The 13,215-nt window shown below is 35.6% G+C and overlaps 1 protein-coding gene across 3 annotated transcripts in view; it reads left to right on the forward strand.

The window, feature by feature from the left end:
• TRPC1 (transient receptor potential cation channel subfamily C member 1) overlaps positions 1-13,215 on the forward strand; it is a 72,032-nt gene that overhangs the window by 38,394 nt on the left and 20,423 nt on the right. For 2 of the 3 annotated variants that reach the window (XM_019656943.1, XM_019656944.1), the window contains 3 exons: positions 6,648-6,779; positions 9,651-9,846; positions 12,514-12,850. In XM_019656943.1, coding sequence (XP_019512488.1) covers positions 6,648-6,779; positions 9,651-9,846; positions 12,514-12,850 — 665 coding nt within the window. The remainder of the gene's footprint in view (positions 1-6,647; positions 6,780-9,650; positions 9,847-12,513; positions 12,851-13,215) is intronic. The other variant, XM_019656945.1, reaches the window with a different exon arrangement.

Consider the following 13,215-nt stretch of genomic DNA (forward strand, 5'->3'; position numbering starts at 1 on the left):
TTCTTTTTTTTTTTTTAAGATTTTATTGGGGAGTTGGGGGAGGGGAACAGCATTGGGGAATCGGAACGGACAAGTTGCTATCCTTTTATTCTTCAGTCAAGTTGTGGAGGTCGTCGCTTCACTGGCCCATGTTGATATTATCATTGTGCTTCCCAGGTGAGGCAGTTGCTCGCCGGCCATTGGACAGCCACTCACAGTAGCTCACGAAAGCTCACACCAGCTGCCGGCCAGTCCCACTGCAGCCTACTCCATTGCCGGTGACTCATGGCAGCCCACCTCCAGGTGGAGCTGTTGTTCACCATCTTAGCTGTGGAGGGCGCAATGTCACTGGCCTTCATGTGGGATCTGAATCGGGGTCCTGCTGCTCAGAGCTGGTGTCCCAAGCCAACTCTTAACCAACGTGCCACTCGGCTGTTCCGAGTTTGCACTCTTGAGTGCGCTCTTAACCAACTGAGCTACTCGGCTGGCCCTATGGTATTTTTTAAGTAACACCTTTATATTTTTATTATTTTTTTTAAACTTTATTGGGGAACAATGTGTTTTTTTCAGGGAACAATGTGTTTTTTTCCAGGACCCATCAGCTCCAAGTCAAGTTGTCCTTCAATCTTAGTTGTGGAAGGCGCAACTCAGCTCCAAGTCCAGTTGCCATTTTCAATCTATTGGGTTGTCTGAAAAGTCATGACACATGTTCTAGATGGCACTAGTTCATTTTTGGAAGTACTAGAGTCATTCACATCTATGTTATTGCTATGTCATTTGACAGCTGACAGTTCTAGCTTCATTCTTTAAAAATATTGAGCGATTTGGAGATTTTGCAACAAGTTGAAGATGGAAGACCAAACTATATTTTTGCCATATTTTACTGTTTTACTTCCATAAAGGGAAGAACGTGCGTCAAGCTTATGAAAAGTTGCATAAAATTTACGGTGACAATGCTCTATAAGAACATCAGTGTCAACGATGGTTCACGAAATTCCGTGGTGGTGATTTTGATCTCAGCGACGTTCCTTGGTCAGGTAGGCCCACCGAGGTTGATGATGACAAAATAAAGGCATTGATCAAGTCAAGCCACGTTACACGACATGAGAGATTGCAGAAAAATTGAACATCCATCATTCAAGCGTTCATGACCACCTGAAGAATCTGGAATACGTAAGCAAACTCGACATTTGGGTTCTGCATGAACTCAAAGAAGTTCATTTGACAGCGCGTATAAACATCTGCAATATGCTCATTAAACATGAGGAAAACGATCCTTTTTTGAAGCGACTGATAACTGGTGAAGAGAAGTGGATTGTTTACAACAATGTGGTGTGCCAACGGTCTTGGTCTCGATGTGATAATTCGCCTCAAATGACATCGAAAGCAGACATTCATCAGAAGAAGGTGTGGTGGGATTTTAAAGGTGTCGTGTTTTTCAAGCTCCTACCAAGGAACCAAACAATCAATTCAAATGTATACTGTCGGCAGTTGGATAGTTTGAACAAATCCATCATCCAGAAACATCCAGAGCTTGTTAATTGTAAAGGAGTTTTGTTCTGTCGCGACAGCGCAAGACCACACACAAATTTGATCACCCGTCAAAAATTATCGGAGCTTGGATGGGAATGTGTTGCCACACCCACCATACTCAGCTGACCTTGCGCTGTCAGACTTCCACTTCTTTCGCTCTCTTCAAAACTCCTTGTGTGGTGTTCTGTTCACGTGAGGCTGTAAATCAGCACCTTGTTCAGTTTTTTGCAAATAAAGACAGGTCCTTCTATGAACGAGGAATTATGAAGCTCACTGAAAGATGACAAAAGGTTATTGAACAAAACAGTCAATATATCATTGATTGATTTTTGTTCTTTATATAAATAAATGACCTATGAAAAACATAGACAAAATATGTCATGACTTTTCTGACAGCCCAAATAGTTTCCAGGGGTCACAGCCCACCATTTCATGCGGGAGTCGAACTGGCAGCCTTGTTATTAAGAGCACGTGCTCTAACCAACTGAACCACCCAGGCACCCCCAATAAATAACAGCTTTATTGAGATATAATTCATATATTATAAAATTCACCCTTTTAACGATAGTCACAGAGTTATGCATTGATTATCATTATCAAATTCCAGAATATTTTCATCACTTTAAGAAGAAACTGCATATCCATTAGCAGTCATTCTCCCAGCCTCAGGAAACCACTAAATTTACTTTCTGTTTTTATGGATTTGCGTAGTCTGGATATTCAATATAAATAGTATCTTTCTGGTTCTTAGTGGTTATTTTATATCTTCTTTGGAAATATGTCTATTCAAACCCCCTTTTCAGTTTTTAATTGGTTATCTGCTTTTTTGCTGAATTGTTGGTGTTGTTTATATATTTTGGATACAAGTCTCATTGGACATATGATGTGCAAGTATTTTTTCCTATCCTATCAGTTTTTTAAATTTTTTTATGGTATACATTGAAGCACAAAAGTTTTAAATTTTGATGGAGTCCAGTTGATCTCTTTTTTGGTATCATAGCTAAGAAAACATTGCTTTATTTGGAGAATGTACTGTGTGTGATTTCATTTTTTTTAATGTATTAAGACTGGTTCTGTGGCCTAGCATGTGGTATATCGTGGAGAATGTCCTATGTACTCTTAAAATAATACTATGTATTCTGTTGTTTTGGGGTGAGCATTCTAGAAATTTCAGTTTGATCATATATTCTTTCATAGCGTTTGAGTCATCCTTATCCCTACTGGTTTTCTATTTGTTCTATAAATTTCTGGAGATGAATATTAGATCTCAGAATGTATCAGAATGTATATAATCTGTCCATGTTGGATGGCGTATTTTATAGATGTCTGTTACATCTAGTTGGTTAATGGTGTTGTTCAGTTCTTCTGTCTCCTTGTTGATCTTCTGTCTAGTTCTATCCATTATTGAAAATGGGGTATTAGGGTCTCCAACTTTATTGTTCAGTTGTCTATTTTTTCATTTCTGTCAGTTTTTCTTCATGTATTTTGGTGCTTTCTTGTTAGTTACATATGTGTTTATAATTGTTATATTTTCCTGATGGATTGACCCATTTATCATTATTAAATGTCCCATTTTATTGCTAGTAACTTTTGTTTGTTTGTTTTAAAGTCTGATATTATTATAGCTACCCCAGCTTTCCTGGGGTTGCTTTTTGCATAATAGATCTTTTTCTAGATTTTTATTGTCAATCTGTTTGTGTTTTTGAATCCAAAGTGTGTCTCCTGTAGACAACATATAGTTGGATCATGTTTTTTTTAATCTAGTCTGACAACCTCTGCCTTTTGATTGGATTGTTTAAACCAGTCACATTTAATGGTATTGATATAGTTGTATTCACATATGTCATTTTTCTTTTTGTTTTCTGTTTGTCTCCTTTTTTGTTTTCTGTATATCTCATGTTTCTTTTGTTTCTGTATTTATTAGTGCTTTGTTTTGTATTGAGTGTATATTTTCAAATGTAGCACTTTGATTTCATTAATGAATTTTCCAGTTTGTTTGTTTTTTTACTGGTTGTCCCAGGGCTTACCATATATGTCTTATCAGAAGCAGCTTCAGATTTATACTGGCTTAATTCTAAAATTATATAGGATGTTATTCCTGTACAGCTGTATTCTCTTTTCCTTCCTTTAATGGCATAATTGTTATAATATTACATCTATTAATGTTGCAAACCCAACAATATATTGTTCTACTTATTACTCTATTGTCTGTCATCATTTCTTGAGCCTATTACAGCTTTAATTCCACTCACCTACTTCATAGTGTTATTGGCAAATATACTAAACGTACGAGTATATTACATTTTTCTGTTATAGGCCAAACAATACTATATATGTGTGTGTGTCATTATGTAATTGCTTTTTAAATCAGTTAAGAGATGACTGGAAAAAATATGTATTTATAGTGTCCTTTTATAATTACATAATTAATTTTACTGGTGTTCTTTATTCATGTGGACTTGAATTGCCACCATTTACTTTCAGCCTAAAGAGCTTCTTTTGGTATTTCTTCTTTTTTTTTTTTTAAGATTTTTATTTTATTGAGGGATTGTGGAGGAGAGCAGCGTTGGGGAATTGTGGAAGAGGAACACTGTGTTTTTCCAGGGCCCATCCACTCCAAGTCAAGTTGTTGTCCTTCAATCTTACTTGTGGAGGGCGAAAGCTCAGCTCTAAGTCCAGTCACCGCTTTTCAATCTACTTGGGTGGGGGGGCAGGGGGGCGCGTAGTCCACCATCCCATGCGGGAGTCAAAACGGCAGCTTTGCATACTCTCACCAGCTCAGCAGCTGCTCGGCTTGGGTGCAGCTCACTGGCCCATGTGGGAATCGAATCAGCAACCCTGCTGCTCAGAGCTCGCACTCTAACCAACTGAGCCATTCAGCCAGCCCTCCTGTAGTATTTCTTGTAAGGCATGTCTGCTAACAACATACTCTTTCAGTTTTTGTTTACTAGATAAATAAAGTTCTTATTTTGCCTTCATTTTTGAACAATAGCTTTGCTGAATATAAGATTTGGGGTTGACAATTATTTCTTCGTTTGTATTTTTTTTTGAGTGCTCTGAATATATTATCCCACTCCCTTCTGGCCTGTATTGTTTCTGCTGAGAATTTAGCTGTTAATCTTATTGAGGCTCCCTTGTAAGTGACTCATCATTTTTCTCTAGTTGCTTTTATGATTTTCTTCTTGTCTTTGACTTTTAATATATTTGCTATGTTTGTGGGTCTCTACTTGGACTTTGTAGAGTTTCTTGTATGTGCAGGTTTATTGTTTTTCAACAAATTTGGTAAGATTTTAGCCATTTAAAAAAAATTTTTTTGTCCTTTCTCTTCTCTCCTGGTACTCCCCTTACGAGTATATTGTTGTACTTAACAGTATTCTGCTTTTCTGAATTTCTGTTCATTTTTCTTCATTCTTCTCTTTGTTCTTTGGCTTACATAATCTCTACTTTTGTATCTAAGACATGAAACCTATAAGGTAAATAAGGAATATTTCAATAAACTTGTTTAAATAAAGATTTTAAACTTTCATGTAGAAAAATATCATTGTAAACAAAGTAAAAGAACAAACAACAAACTGGGAAAAAGTATTTAAGACACTTTTGACTAGACAGAGGACTAATTTCTTTGATGTGTAAAAAGATTTTACAAATTGATTTTAGAAAAGATAAACAATCACCAGAAAAATAGGCTAATGAAAATTAGGCAGTTGACAGCAGAAGTATAAATAGATAGTAAACATGAAAAGATGCTTATGCTTCTAAAGAAATTCAAAGTAAAATAACTCCAAAATTCCACTTTTCATCTGTTAGCGTGGCAAAGTATTAATGAAGATGTGGGAGGAAATGAGCTTCCCTTATTGTTAGTGCTTTGGAAACAGGTATTGAAATTTAAAATATGCATGCCATTTTATCTAGCAATTCTAAGTATGTAAAGGATATAGGAACTAAACAATATTCATTGCTGCATTATTTATAGAAATAAAACATTAGACGCAACTAAATTTCCATGAATGGAGATCTGATGGACCACCATAAAATGAAAAAACATCCAATTTTCAGAAATAATGAGATGACTCTATATGTAGTGATATACAAAGAATTGTCCCTTTACATAGTATGTCTGATTATGTTTGTGTGTGAATAGAAAATATCGAAGTATATTCACAGTTCTCTGAAATGTAACTATCTTTGAGGAGTAGAATTAATGCAAGGAGGAGAATTGGGGAGCATCCTGTTTCTAAACTGCTTCCTTTTTTTAATAACAAGCATGTGTTAAGTTTATATTTAAAAGAAAATATACATTATGTAATATCTACCAAATTTAGAAATTAAGAATTATATATTTATAAATGAAAGCATTATAGCAAAATTTTTCTGGTTTGGTTTCTGTGTAGACATTTAATATGAACATTAATTAGTTTACAGAAGGTAAAGGGAGTACTCTGGTAGCTAGGGATAATGAATAAATGCATGGTTTTGTTCTTAAGATTTGAAACATCTTTAAAAAATAACCTGGTTGAATGAGTCATGTGTTTTTATACACACACACACACACACACACACACACACACACATACACACACATGCATATGTGTATATATATATGTATATGTGTGTGTGTGTGTATATATATATATATATATATATAGCATATTAAAGTGATTTTATCACTGGGGAAAGAAAAATTTAATCATCCACATCATAATAAAAATGTATTAGTTATTAGCATATTTCATTTAAGATAATATTGGGTCAGGAATAGAAAATTTTTAAATTGCATTGAAGAATACAAAATTTTGAATATGAAAAGAAATAAGACAATTACTTTGAAAGCAATAGATATAAACTGTTTCAATATTTATATCTCAAAGTTATTTATTTACTTAGACTTTTTGTAAGAGTTTATTTGAGCCAAACTGACAACATATGTCAGGGGGCAAGATCTCAAATGCTCCCTCAAAATATTTTTAAAGTCTTTTTCTTTTTATGCAGGTTGTCTTGTAATAAGTATATTTGTTTCATTTTCTTCTGATTTTATAATACTATAATTTTAAATTTATGAAAATTGTGGATTAAAAGTTCTAATCATATGTATATAATAATTTTATTTTACATTATGGAATCAAATTTTATCACAGGTTTCGTCTTGATATATATCGTTGTTTGGCCAGTCCAGCTCTAATAATGTTAACAGAGGAGGATCCAATTCTGAGAGCATTTGAACTTAGTGCTGATTTAAAAGAATTAAGCCTTGTGGAGGTGGAATTCAGGTGGGAATGAATGGAAATTATGAATTATATCTTGTTTTTTTTAAAAAAAGAAATCAGTTCAGCTTGAATTTTTCACAGGCCAAATTATAATTTGTATTTATTTACGTTTGATCCAAGATGACCAGACCTTGCTGCCACCTACTTGGGATTTCCTTCTCCCTCAGTGGAATAGATCCTGGTTCTACTTAGCTCACCCCTTCCCCGTCTGCCCATAAATCCCTGCCTTGTACAGCATTGCAGAGGGACAGCATGAAGAGTAGCGGCGGGGGTGGGAGGTGGGGGGTGGCCTTGAGCAAGAGCAGACTTATTTATAACTGCTGTCTGTCCTACCTCCCCTCATTCTTAGATTCCATAATCATCCTTGGAGTGTGATCCTTCATGACTTTCAGAAGCATGTGGAATGCTTTATGTATGTCAGGGACCTTTCACACACACAGACCCATTCCCTTTTCACTGGTGAGAGTTTCTATTAAGAGAAACATAACATGTAGACAGAAGAATAAAATGCTACTGATCAAGAGGGATGAATATCCAGTCTGAATTTTCTTCTGAAATGAACAGTTAAGTGTAATTCTGGTACTTTGTATACCCAATGAATCACTGTTACCATTTTTCCTTAGAGAGGTAAGTTGGAGGAGAAAAAAGGCTTTGGAAAAAGCAGCCTATTAAACGACTGATTTAAACATTTAAAAAAAAAATCCTCCGAAAATTACATTTGGTAAACTTGAGCAAAAGCTTTGAGACTTCCCCTTGCAAAAGTACCCCAGGGGCCTCCAAAGGAGGAGGAAGTGATCAAGATTTCCTGCCAGTCCCTGCTGTGTGATTTCGGGGTGGGGGACACCTGTCCTCACCTTTCCTTTCATGTCCAGCTAATGTTGGAACCCCGTGTCTTATGTTGCATTCCTCCAGTGCCTTGCTAAGACGGGGAAAATTCAAACTTCTACTCACTAGGAAGGCAGAAAGAAGCCCCCGATTTTCTTTTGCCTTTACAGCAGTATATAGTGTGTTCTTGATAGCTCTGAGTTCTAGAAACTTTTCAAAAATACCAGCTTATAAGTTTTCCAGTATGTAACCACTGTAATTTAATTTGGATAAATTAAGATTTATTTAAACTTGCATTGACAGAGTCTTGGATGGACATATAAGAAAGACATGGTGAAAATGTAACTTGCTGCTACTTTTAACTTTATTAGCACACAAGGCTGTTAATAAATTATTTATTTTAAATATGAAGAACTTTCTATTATAATCTCATAATTGGAGTTCTGAGTTACCATATAAAATAGAATTCATTCAATCCTTCCAAAAAAGATTTTAAGCAACTGCTATGATTGTATCGTAATCATAGACTAATAAAGTTGTCAATAGATTTGGAAGTGATCACAGAATCCATTTCTAGGATCCCTTGTTTTTAGGCAGGAATGTGACCCATGTAGGTTAGAATCTTACTGACACCAGCATCGAACTAGGAACAGAGTTGACACTGAAAGTAGGAGCAGTTGTAACTAGAACACAGGACTCCTTGCTTCTAGTCGGCTACATTTCCATCTGAACTGTAGAGCCATTTGTTAGTTTTCCAGTAATGTATTAGAGAGTAAGAAAGTTATATTTATAAAATGTTTTACTTTTACCTTTGAATCTAGTGATCTTATACTGTTTATCTTTTAAAAATGAGATATCTTTGTAATAATACACACTTTTGATGAATGTTCCCATCTGCAGTTAGATTCCTAGACTAAGAAGCAGGTAACACTTCATTTGTTAAAGAAATACAGCTATTTATTCTTAGGTGTTTAGGTTATGTAGTAAACACAAAGAATGGATGAGAAAAGTGTTAGCCTCTAAGAAATAGTTTTTAATTCTTTGAGTTATAATTTTCTGCAACCAGTTCATGGAAAACCCCATTGTACAGAAAGATTAATCAATGGGAAATCTCCCTATTTTCCCTTAAAAAAAACTGAATAAAAAATTATTTTCTGAAGTCCAATTGACTGATAATTGTTTCTAACATTATTCTTATTGTACTCAATCATAAGTTTAATGTAATTGATATTTTTAAAAATAATTACCTACTGAAACTTAGTTTCTCACAAATTGATTTAGGCCTGCCTTTAATAAGTTAAACCTTAAGTTTCAAGGAGCAGCGATTCTGAAAGAGAATTCTTTACTAGGTATGTTTCAGTATCTTTCTTTCTAACATAAATTTTGTTCAAATGAACACTTTAAAAATGAATCAGAAGGGCCGGCTGAGTGGCTCAGTTGGTTAAGAGCTCGCTCAAGAGTTTGAGCTCTGAGGAACAGTGGTTCGAGTCCTGGCCTGAGCTGAGCAGCTGCTGAGCTGCTAACAGGTGGCAGGATGGCTCAGCTTAAAAAAAAAAAAAAAAGGAATCAGAATACTATTTTAATATCTGAAGTAGCATAAACATATGAGTATTTAAGACTATTATTGAAAAAACTTTTAGTTAAAAACTCTATAATAATATTTACTGGACAGCATTAAGATATTATCATCTATTGTTTAGATAAGTAATATAAAAGTATGTTTTCTACCAAACTTACAGAGAATAAGGGCAAAGGAGTTAAGTGAAAAACTGGTTGACAAATATCAGAATTTCTAGGAATGTCAGTATAAGGAAACATTGTGCTCGTCTGATTATCGGTGTGAATATTGAATGTAATTGTGTTACAGTTTTCCAAAGCTATGGAGAATTAATACACCAGTAGTTTCCTTTGATGTCAGCACAGAGTGACTTCAGGTTTTGTGTACCACTGTCAGAACTAAAATATTACTGAGTAGACATTTTCTAGTGAAAATAGCTTACTTAGAAGATGGAAGTGACATTTCTAATAATTGACTGTTGCGTTTTGCAGGAGTGATTATGAGGAACTAGCCCGGCAGTGTAAAATGTTTGCTAAAGATTTGCTTGCACAAGCCCGAAATTCACGGGAACTGGAAGTCATTCTAAACCATACATCTAGTGATGAGCCCCTGGACAAACGGGGATTACTAGAAGAAAGAATGAATTTGAGTCGTCTCAAACTTGCTATCAAATATAACCAAAAGGAGGTATGAAGTTTTCTGTGATGTACCGTATTTCCCCAAAGACGCACCCTTTTTCGAAAAATTTGGGCTCCAAAACCTGGGTGCTTCTTCTACAGTGGTTGTAGATTGTTGTCAAGTCATTTAAGAAGTGTGGCATTTCAAATGCCATAGATGGAACTGAGGACGAGGCAATATATGAAGACAGTGATTCGTCATCAGACACAGATGAGGACAAGCTAATGGTTGGGAGTTTTGACAGTGATGAGGAGTTGTATGAATTTTATGATGAATAAAACTTGAGTTCAATATCTTTATGTAATACATTTTTTTTCAAATTTCGGGCACCAAAATTAAGGTGCGTCTTATACATGGGAGCATCTTATACATGGGGAAATATGGTATTTAAATTATTTCCTCCACAGTCGTCTGATGGCTTTGGAGCACACATCTAGCTTGAGATCCTAGCTCTGCTTCGTAAAAACTGTGTACCTTGGAAAGTTATTGAATCCGGCTGAACTTCATTTTAAGAGTTAACTCAGGATATATATTTAAAGAGTTTAGTATAATAAATACTAACATTAAGTATTCAGTGGTGGTTGCTATTATTTTTAACAATATTATAATAATAATAGAGATGTTAATGTTTTTACAGAATAGTGGCTATATAGATAAGATCTGATGACTTCATAAGGAAGTTTCCATCTTGCATTTTGTCATAGTTTGTTTTCTTTATCTGGTAATAATAGCGCTTTCTATAGTAACAGTGCCCTTTTGTTTAAAAATAGGTTATCCAATACTATGTTTCCTAATTCGTATTTGTTCTTTCGTTTTGAAACCCTAAGTCAGAGAGGCTCATGATGTGATAATGGAGTAGAATCCAGCTCTTCCTGGCATCGTGATTCTGTAGCTAAATACAGTTTGTAGAGTGAGAAGCCTTGAGGGCTTGAGCAGAGCCTGCGTAGAGCCTGCCTGAAGCCTGCCCTTCCACACAGCAAGGCGGCCTCAGGGTAGCAGAACTCACATGGCGACCTATGGCTCCTACAGCAAGTGGTCCTCAGAGTGGGAGCTACAGAGCCTTTTACGAGCGACCTTTAGAAGTCACATAGCATCACTTCTTCCAGAACCTACTGGTTGAAGCAGTCATAAGCTTACTGAAGGGAAACATAGGGAACATTGATAGCCCACCCCTTAAAGTATCAAAAAATTTCTGTCTACGTTTTAAATCCACCACAGACTTAGAACTTTTCCAGTTACACAGTTGTGTGACTGTTAATGAAATCATCCTTATATAGAGTATGGCAAGGGCAGCTAACAGTCCTGAGATTGCTTGGATACTTGGGGGAGGGATAAAACCACTAAGTGTGGGATGCCACTAAATTGGGTAATTGGTTGGAGAAAAGACTATTTCTGTCTCCAGTACTTCATCTTGAAGGACAAATTAGGATTCCCTGAGAACACCTGAATCTGAGCAGAAGAATAAAGAATGAAGTAAGACTTAAGTGTAAGAAAAGTAAAGCATATTAGGAAGTTTCTTGATAAGCACAATAAACAACAACAGAAACGTTTTTCGCTAGTGTTACATTCTACAAATTACATTCTACAAATTATATTTATCTCAGGATAAATCATTTTGAAACAGAAGAGTGACCAAATATTATTCAGGTACCTGAATGATACCGTGATCACTTATGCTTTACTTAAGGCTTTCACGCCTGATCACTTCATTGTGTCCAGAGTTACCAGAATCCTTATGTTCACTTCACAGTGTGAGCATTATACATATTGGGAAAATACTGCTTCTGGAATTTGTAAACCAAGAAGCTTTGTAAACTTTGGTGAATTAATGTCTATACTTGAACTAGAATGTCCTTCTTATCTGGTAATATTTTTCCTTTTCTCGCACAGAATTCAGTTTTAAGCAGATTTAAGAGTATCTTTAGTGCATTTTAAATTCTCAGTGTTTCCGTGGATCATGAATATGTCTGATGTTTATACTTTGCTTTTCTATGATTGCTTTGCTATCTTGGCATCTTGGGTTCTTGTAACTGAGATCGTTAGTTTTGTAGACTGAAGTCTCTGTGGATTGTGCTTGTTAACTTTGAAATTTTATAAACATTATTAGGAGTCTTTATAAATTGAATGTTGCGAAATGGCTAAGTAGACTAGTGATAATCACTGATACTCAGTAGTGCCTGCTCCGAACCAGGCACTGTTCTAGAAGCTTTACATTCACTCCTATAACAGGTTTATGAAGTAAATACTATTATTATCCCCATTTTACAGACAGGAAATTTGAGGATTAGAGAAATTTAAAAACTTGTTCAAGGTCATTTAATTAATGGCAGAGCCTAGATTTGGATCTAGGTAACCTGGCTCCAGAATCTATGCTCTTAACCTCTGCAGTCTTTATTATGTGTAAGAAAAAAACAAGCTATGTGGACTGTGTAAAACTGGTTTTAAACTCTTATTGTGCTCTCTTGAGCAGCACATATGCTAAAACTGGAATGATACAGAGAGGATTAGCCTGGCCCTGCACAAGGGTGCCACACAAACTCATGAAGCTTTCCATATTTTTTAGAAAAATAAAGGAAACAGTAGTAAAACTTTGAATATCAGTTAAATAATCATATTATCAGATCCTATTTACAGTTTTTATTTTACGTTTTTCTGTGTGTGTGTGCTCCCCCTCAGTTTGTCTCCCAGTCTAACTGCCAGCAGTTCCTGAACACTGTTTGGTTTGGACAGATGTCAGGTTACCGACGGAAGCCCACCTGTAAGAAGATAATAACTGTTTTAACAGTTGGCATCTTTTGGCCAGTGTTGTCATTGTGCTACTTGATCGCTCCCAAATCTCAGTTTGGCAGAATCATTCACACACCTTTTATGAAATTTATTATCCATGGAGCGTCATATTTCACATTCCTGCTGTTACTAAACCTATACTCTCTTGTCTACAATGAAGATAAGAAAAACACAATGGGGCCAGCCCTTGAAAGAATAGACTATCTTCTCATACTCTGGATTATTGGTAAGTATCAACTTCGTTTGAAAGGTGCTGTCTTTATTCGGCCCATGCATTCTCCCTTGCTTGGTGGAGTTATAAACATCTGTGTTCAGTTTGTAATTTTATACTGTTTACACAGCAGGAATTTGAGCACTTCCATGATCACTGAAGACTGAACTAACATTTTTGTCAAGATAATGTTCCTGAACTCAATGATAAGGAAACAGAGCCCTTAGTTAATATTTTATTTAATTACGTGGAAGTTAAATGTTTTTTTGTTGTTTTTTTGGGGGGGGGGAATTGGGGGGATGGGAACAGTGCTGGGGAATTGGGGAAAGGGGAACAGACAAGTTGCTGTCGTTTTTTTGTTCTTCAATCTAGTTGTGGAG

The sequence above is a fragment of the Hipposideros armiger genome, unplaced genomic scaffold (assembly GCF_001890085.2).
Source record: "Hipposideros armiger isolate ML-2016 unplaced genomic scaffold, ASM189008v1 scaffold_270, whole genome shotgun sequence".
NCBI classification, from domain to species: Eukaryota; Metazoa; Chordata; class Mammalia; order Chiroptera; family Hipposideridae; genus Hipposideros; species Hipposideros armiger.